Source organism: Lynx rufus, unplaced genomic scaffold (genome assembly GCF_022079265.1).
Source record: "Lynx rufus isolate CCGP_SWC_20201006 ecotype Redwood Valley unplaced genomic scaffold, mLynRuf1.p SCAF_31, whole genome shotgun sequence".
NCBI lineage: Eukaryota > Metazoa > Chordata > Mammalia > Carnivora > Felidae > Lynx > Lynx rufus.
The window spans coordinates 5,858,691-5,866,691 of NW_025814847.1; the positions used below are offsets into that span (position 1 = coordinate 5,858,691).

The 8,001-nt window shown below is 51.4% G+C and overlaps 1 protein-coding gene across 1 annotated transcript; it reads right to left on the reverse strand.

The window, feature by feature from the left end:
- Positions 1-4,265: 4,265 nt before the first annotated feature.
- Positions 4,266-6,624, reverse strand: S100A9 (S100 calcium binding protein A9). The gene is made up of 2 exons (XM_047092889.1): positions 6,459-6,624; positions 4,266-4,638 (listed from the first exon to the last, which is right to left on the reverse strand). Exons 1-2 carry the CDS (start codon positions 6,606-6,608, stop codon positions 4,381-4,383), a joined length of 408 nt encoding a protein of 135 aa, XP_046948845.1. The 5' UTR covers positions 6,609-6,624; the 3' UTR covers positions 4,266-4,380.
- Positions 6,625-8,001: the final 1,377 nt, after the last annotated feature.

Sequence of the window (8,001 nt, forward strand, 5' to 3'; positions counted from 1 at the left end):
TTTTGTTTTTGTTTCCCTTGCCTGGGGAGACATATCCAGAAAAATATTGCTAAGGTCAATGTCCAAGAGTTTACTGCCTGTGTTTTAGGAATTTTATGGTTTTAGGTGCCACATTTGGGTCTTTAATCCATTTTGAGTTTATTTCTGTGTATGGTATTAAGAAAGTTAGAAAAACTTAACCCTTTTGCATGTGGCTTTCCAGTTTCTTTAGCACCATTTGTTGAACATACTATTCTTTCCCCATTGTATATGTTTCCTCCTTTGTCGTAGATTAACTGACCATATAATCATGGGTTTATTTCTGGGCTCTTTACCCTGTTACACGGATGTATGTGTCTATTTTTTTTAATGTTTATTTATTTTTGAGAGTGGGGAGGGGCAGAGAGAGAGGGAGACAGAGAATCTGAAGCAGGCTCTGCACTGACAGCAGAGAGCCCAATGTGGGGCTTGATCTTATGAACCACGAGACCATGACCTCACTTGAAGTCTTAACCAACTGAACCAGCCAGGTGCCCCTACATGTCTATTTTTGTGCCAGTACCACACTGTTTGGATTACTACAACTTTGTAGTATAGCCTGAAATCTGGGATTGTGATACCTCCAGCTTTCTTCCAGCTTTTTTCTTCCTCCTCTCCTCCTCCTCCTCCTTCTCCTTCTTCTTGTCCTTCTTCTTCTTTTTCGTGTTTTACTTATGAGAGAGAGAGAGAGAGAGAGAGAGAGGCAGAGAACTAGCAGGGGAGGGGCAGGGAGGGAGGGAGACACAGAATCTGAAGCAGGCTCCAGGCTCTGCACCAGCAGCACAGAGGCCAATGCGGGGCTTGAACTCAGGAACCAAGACATCATGATCTGTGTTGAAGTTGGACAGTTAACTGACTGAGCCACGCAGGTGCCCTAGCTTTGTTCTTCTTTCTCAAGATTACTTTGACTATTTGTGGTCTTTCGTAGTTCCATGCAACTTTTAGGATCATTTACGGAGTCAGCTTTTTGGAATGGAAGGGGCTAATGGGATGGAAGAAGCTAAAATACTTTTATTACTCTCTTAAAATATGTTTAAGGAAAACCCCAAAGGGCTCTGTAAAAGTGGTTTACTGTTAAACTTTCTCCTGGGGTCTAAAACCATGCCCCACTCTCAGACTGAGCTAGTGGAGAGAGAAGGGAAGGGGAGAATTCTTGGCATCTATGAAGCTCTGCCCCCTACATGCTTGCCCCTCAGTTGCCCTCTCCAGCAACCCCTCTATCTCCACAGGGTCCTAGGACCTCTACCTTCACTTGTTAATCTGTAATGCTCATTCCAGCACCTGGGGATTTGGGGCAAATCAGCCATAATTTCTGCCTTTAGGACTATCATCACACTTGATAAGGGGTTACAAGTCTGTATGAGAAATGCAATGGTAGGAGGGGTAAGGCCCTATATGTTTTCAGAAATGGTTGTCAGGGACATCTTCATGAAGGCAGTGACAGGCTCTGGGCCTTTCAGGTCCTAAGAGATTTGCCAGAGACACCAGGGTGGTGAGAGCATTCCTGGTGTAAAGGTGCAGAGGCTGGAGAAAGCTTGGATATCACTTACGGAAAATACTTTGAAAGAGTGGGTGGGTGGCTGTATGGATGGAGGGGGTTTGATTTATTCTGTGTCCCTAAGAATGTGGGAGGGAAACTAGGATTAATGCCCAGCAGGCGCAGAAGACAGATTTTAGCTTGGTGTGATGAAGAACCTTCTAGGTGCCACATTAGGATGCTCCTTTACCTGGCGGGGTTTAGGCCAAATCGCCACTTGTTAGGGATGTTGGGGAGAATCAAGCATGGGGGTGGGGAAGATTGGGTTTAAGCAACAATTTTCAAGCTTTTTTCAGGACAAATCCCTTTTTTTGCAAATGGAAGCTTCTAGTGTGCAACAGATAAAGGCTGGTATGACTGAATAAAGCTTTGGGGGTGGTGGGCTTGCTGCCCCCTACCTTCCAGTGTGAGACTCTGTGATGATATCCAGAAGCTTTCCATCTGCCAGTTTTAATGCCACCACCCCCTTCTTCTTTTCTCCATACCGCCTACAAGAGCAGAGGTAAGCAGACACTTGGTCCAGTCTAGTGGTGAGGCAGAGTCACAAATATTTAGGGCACATTGTGAAAAGTGAGGGTTGGTAGAGGGTGTGGGGTCACCTGCTCTACCTGGGGTATCCCCAGGCCTCCCATATCCCTGGTTCCCTTTCCCCTAGCAAGCTGCATCCAGAAGGTGACCCCTCCCTGGACATGAGGGTCAGGGAGAAGGGCTGTCAGAGGTGAATTTCCTGAGCTGTTGGCTCCTTAAGTCAGGCAGGGAAGGGACTGGGGGCTTCTAAACTCTGCTCTCTGGGGTGCCTGGGTGAATCTGTCAGTTAAGTGTCCAACTCTTGATTTCAGCTCAGGTCACGATCTCACAGTTGGTGGGATTGATCTCTGCATTGGACTCTGTGCAGACAGTGTGGAGTCTGCTTGGGATTCTCTCTCTCCCTGTCTCTCTGCCCCTCCCCTGCTTGCACTCTCTCAAAAAATAGATAAATAGTGGCGCCTGGGTGGCTCAGTCGGTTAAGCGTCCGACTTCGGCTCAGGTCACGATCTCGCACTCCGTGAGTCTGAGCCCCGCGCCGGGCTCTGTGCTGACTGCTCAGAGCCTGGAGCCTGTTTCAGAGTCTCTGTCTCCCTCTCTCTCTGACCCTCCCCCGTTCATGCTCTGTCTCTGTCTCAAAAATAAACGTTAAAAAAATTCTTAAAAAAAATAATTTAAAAACAAAAACAAAGCAAAAACAACTCTGCTTCCCAAGCTCACAGCCTGTAGCAATCCCTGGAAACTCCCTCAAGTGGGAGCCATTAAATCCCTGTGCCCATAGCAGAGGCCCCTGGGCCCTTAAGGCAGAAACATGCACAGTCCACTGCAGACAGCCTGGGAACTGGCCACAGCCACGCAGTGTGGGAAGATGGAACCTAAACTGCAATTGTCCCCATGCTCAGCAGTGTGGAAGAAGCTGGGACATCTAGCCCAAGGAAAAGATGGGGTTCAAGGCCTTTTCCCTTCTGCACTATTTTGGCCAGCTCCACCACTTTATGGCCTTCGATTGGTCTCTTCTCCACTCTCTGTCTCACTCCTTTCATTTTTGGAGATAGATGACTGCCGATCTCTTTCCAGCTCTCCAAATCCTAGATCTCTCGGAGCGTTCTCTCTGCTGGAAGGACAGGGCAGGGCACACACCCTGATATGGGCTCTGGTTTTCAGAAGGCCAACCCTAGCCTGGTGGTAATCTGGGAAAGAGACTTCATGGTGAAGCACTCAGGCCAGAGGTGTCAGAGGAGTCATCTGGAAGTCTCTGAAATGAGAGGTTGGGCATGGAGGCTGCTTCGTGGGGAAGCTGCGAGCCAAGCCCGGCTGCTGTGTTTGTGTCTGGAAACAAATGCCCTGCTGGGCTGGACTCTCAGCCACTGACCAGGGGTTGCAGGAGCCTCAGTCACCAAAGGGAGCCTTAAGGCTTAGAATCAAAATCCTCAGGCCCAGTTGGCTCCCTGGACCCAGAGTCCAGCTTCCTCATGGTGGTGGTTAAGCCTTATAGCTGCAGGGCCATGATTGGAACTCATTCTTCCAATAAGCAGGCAGGAGTTCCCTCTCTCCATCCTTTTGGGACTGGGTGGGCACGGGGCCAGACTCCCCTACTCTCATCCATGCCTGCACCTGCCTCAGTGTCCATCCATGATGAGGATGCTAGGTCTATGAAGAGACACTGATTTGCTCCCATGGATTGATTCAAAACCTAATTTGTGGGTAAATACACCCAATACAGTATTCCTCCCAGATATGGCTCCTAGGTACACATCTGGACAACTTCCAGAGAAATAAGTTTCTCTTAGGAGACAGATGGTTGTGGAAGATGTTGGACAGTACTGGGGGAAGGAGGCAGACAGGGCTGGGTAGGGGGTGGCTGGTATGTTGAGGGGAAGGGATACCCCCTTTTGTTTTCTATGGAGACAAGGGCCAATTTGACAGGCAGTACAGGGAAGTCTTGAACTGGAGTGGGGTGACTGGGACTGAGTCATGGGGCCTGAGGTTAGAGGTGAGGAAATAGGGCAGTGAGCCCAAGGGGCTCAGAACAGACCCACACTATCATGATTTCTCACTCTGTTATTACCAAATGAAGGGGTTGAGCCCCAGTTAAGGGGCAGGGCCCCAGAAGGATAGGCTGTAACACCCAGGCCCCCAGAAGGATAGGTTGGGAAGGGGGAGTTGGAAGAAGCACGCAGAGCACTGGCTTGGAGGAAGACTTTATTTTGCTCCCTGTTCCCAGTCCCCCAGCTAAGGCAGTTTGGCATGGCCACCCTGTGACCCTAGTTGGGTGGGGGAAGGGTGTCCTGGCCTCCTGATTAGTGGCTGTGGCCATGGCCACCATGGCTATGGCCGTGGCCACCGTGGCTATGGCAGTGGCTCTGGCCACCTTCCCCAAAGCCTGGCCCATGGCTGTGGCCTTCTCCTTCAGGGGCATTCTTATGCATTTCCTCATGGGAGGCTACCGTCAGCCTGCCCACCAGGATGGAGAACTCCTTGAAGTCCAGCTCCTTGTCTCCATTTGTGTCCAGGTCCTCCATGATCTTGTTTATGGCATTGTCATTCTTCTTCTGCTTCTGTGGGTGGGGGAGACATGGCAGTCAGGGCTGGGTGTGGCCAGCGTTAGGGACAGGGAGCTCAGCAAATGACCCTAGGCAAAGCTACAGGGAAGCCTGGCCCCTGGGCCTCAGTTATAAAATTGAAAATGACCATGGACTGATGCCCACAGGGTAGCAGATGCTGAGCACGCTTTGGACACGTTCTGATTTAGTCTGCATGCAACCTGGGCACTACAATTCTCTCCATTTTACAGAAGAACTGAGGTCAAGTGACTTGCTCGAGGTCACACAATTAGTATGTACAGAAATGTCACCCCATTGGTCTTTATAACAAGTCTAGCAGGTGGACTTCGTCTCTTCTTTGAGGAAGACTTGAGGAAACTGACTTAGAAAAGGACAGCTGGTTTTTGCAGATTGAGGAGGGTTTGGGAGCCGCAGAGTGGAAATGAGCCCTGTCCCTCCACCTGTCCATCCTGCTCCCTCCCCTTTCGCCTCCCTTCCCTCTCTAGGTCACTCATTTGGGACATGCATCTGCATTTTAACCTGCATAGTAGGGAAACCCCTGAGGAAAGGAAAGCAAGGTGGGGACAGAGGGCAGTGTTGGCTCTCCATTGACCCCACAGGGTGCGATGAAGTAGCCAGGGCAAGGGAGGGTTCAGGCAGGGCAGAAGAGAGCTTCAGTTGGTCCCCCCCACTGGCTGGGGTAGCTTAGCCAAGTCCCCTCCTGGGACCCAGTGCCCAGCTCTGTTCCCAGACCCTTCCCACCCCTGCAGTGTTCCCACACAGCCCTCTTTCTGCCCTTCTCCCATGCCCGGCCAGAGCACTCACTCTGGAGCAGCTGCTTGGCTGGGTGCCAGCTTCTCCTCCTGGACTACCACTCTGCTTCTGGCAGAGTACGAAGGAGGTGGGTGGTGGGGCAGGCATAGGAGTCACACTGAGGAGATCCTCACCCCATGAACTCTTGGCTCTATTGCTTCTTGTTTATCCTGACCTGGCACCCTTCTTCCCAGTGTCTTATGCACCTTGACCCAGTGTCAGCATCCCCACTACCGACTACTGAAGTGGGGCGAGGCTTCAGGGAAGGCTGCCACTGGCTCTAGGAATAGAACTGAGGCTGGGACTCAGGCTTTTCACCCTTCTTGGTCCAGGTCTCTGTACCCCAAGTCCCCGATCTTATAAAGAAACTGAAAGATCAAGTGGAACTAATCCTTTTTTCCTAGAATTGCCTGTTATTCTCAGATCAGGGAATAAATGAACATGTTACTGAGTGCTTTGTGCCTGCCACTGCTCACTGGGTGCTTCCTACATGTAGTGTCTGTGTTTCCACGGACACTTAGGTTAGAAAGGCCCCTCAGCCCTTGCATTCTGACAACAGCTGAGGTTTGATGTCTGCCCAGCCCCTGCCAAGGGTCGTCCTCAGTTGCTTCCCTCCTCAGTTCAGGTGTCAGCTCAAATCACCTCCTTGGAGGGGCTCTTCCTGTCCACCCAAATAGTCAGCTTTCCCCATCCAGCCCACGCCACCCATAGCATGCTCTCTTATTTTCTTTGGGGGACTTACTGGCATTGGATTTTCCTGTGCTCTTTACTGGCCAACATCTTTGCTGTGTGTTCACCACTATGTGACTCTGCCCAGGACAGGGCCCTGCACACAGCACACATCTGTAAGTCAGTCTTGCTCGACTCTGTCTGCTGTCTAACTTGGAGTAACTCTGGTGACAGGGAGGCTGGGCTGAAGGAGCTAGACTTTCCTCCTTGACCATTGCAGACTGCACCCCATCCTCCATCCTTAGCCCAGACTGTCTCCAGGCTGCGTCAGGCCCGCGAGGAGCACAGCCTACCTTGAGGAAGTTCGGCAGCTCTTTTTTCACCAGCTGTTTCATTTCTTTCTGGTTGAGTTTGTCTGGGTGCTCCAGCCGCACAGAGTACTGGTGGAAGATGTTGATGATGGTCTCAATGCTGCATTCCATCTGTGACAGCTGGTCCGCCATCTTCCTGCACTCTTGTCTGCAAAGTGGAGATGCACGGGTTCAGGTGCTTAGAAGAAAAGGCTGCTGAACTTCCCTGACACCTCCCACAGGCTGCCCATAGGAACAGAAGGGGAAACACAGAAGTAAAAGAAAGAACGGCTCCAGGTGATTTGAGAGAAGATGCTGCCCCGCACATGGAAGGGATGGTTTTAGAATATCTGGAAAATGCCAAAAAGCAGTGCAGTTGAGGACAAGAGGCTCCAGCAGAATATGAGCCAAGAAAATGTGAGGAAATTTTGATTAATCGAGGAGGGCTTCCAGGAGGAGGCCTTGGAAAGAAGATGGGCGGGGGGGAAGTAAAGAAAGAGTTGGCAGGCAGGCTCCTGCCTGTGGAAGCTGATGGCTCACTTACCTGCCAAGGAGCCACACAACGGGGTTTGACAGCACCCCGTGTGTCCAACATTTATAGGCAGCCCCTGGCCGGATAGTCAGCTCTCGCGGGAAGATTGCTTCACAGGTGAGCAGTGTGGTAACCCTGAGCTGGGCTGTCAGTGCCAGGAAAGGGGCTTGGGCGGGACAGGAAATGTTCACAAAGCTTCTTGGGCCTTTTTGTGAAATGCCCATCCCTGGGCCTGGAGCTGGTTTGGGAGGAAGCTGTTTGGGTAGCTCACTTCCCCTCCACCCCAATCCCTTGCCCTACTTGAACAAGCCAGCAGGCTGCCTCTCCTCTGGCAGCCCTCACTCTCCCCTACTCCTGCTACGGTTGGGTCAATCAGTGGCTGCTGGCCCTGCCTTCCCCATGTGTGCTGCCCAGCAAGCGTGGCTGAACCTTCCCATGCCTGCTTGGCTCTGTGATAAGTACTCCTTGGAGGCTGAGGTGTGGGCACGGGGTTCTTAGATTCATAGGGAATGAATTGGGGTTAGGAGGGCCGTTACAGGTGCTCCACCCTTTCATATTGCAGATGAGGAAACTATGCCCAGAGAGGCACCTGGTTGGTGACATAGGAGGAACTGGGCCCAGACATCCTGGTTCCTGGTTAAGGGTGATTCTGATTACACTTCCCTCTTGCAGTCTGAGCAAGACATCCTCAGGGTGAACATGTTTCTAGAGGCCTCAGCATTACTGTTCTAAATCTTGCTCCCAACTGGGAGCCATGCCCTCTAGGAACTTACAACCTATAAGACAAATATTTTTATGTAGCTTCTCCTTGGGCAACACCTGTTCCTCCCTGGCTACAAACCTCCCCTGCCCTGCGGGGGAGAAAGCTGAGCTGCTTAGCGCAGCACACGGAACTCTCCAGAAGCGCTTGTCCTGCCCCATCAGCCTCCCCTCCCACACCACCCTCTTACCCTGGGGTCACAGAGGGGCCACCTGCCACATGCATGCCAGGTCTTTGTCTTTGGTGCTGTCACC

Excerpts from the sequence above, each read along its gene's own strand:
- S100A9 (XM_047092889.1), bottom strand. The coding sequence starts at position 6,608 with ATGGCGGACCAGCTGTCACAGATGGAATGCAGCATTGAGACCATCATC. Across the intron at positions 4,639-6,458 it reads AGCTGCCGAACTTCCTCAAG|AAGCAGAAGAAGAATGACAA; the intron begins GTAGGCTGTGCT and ends CCCCACCCACAG.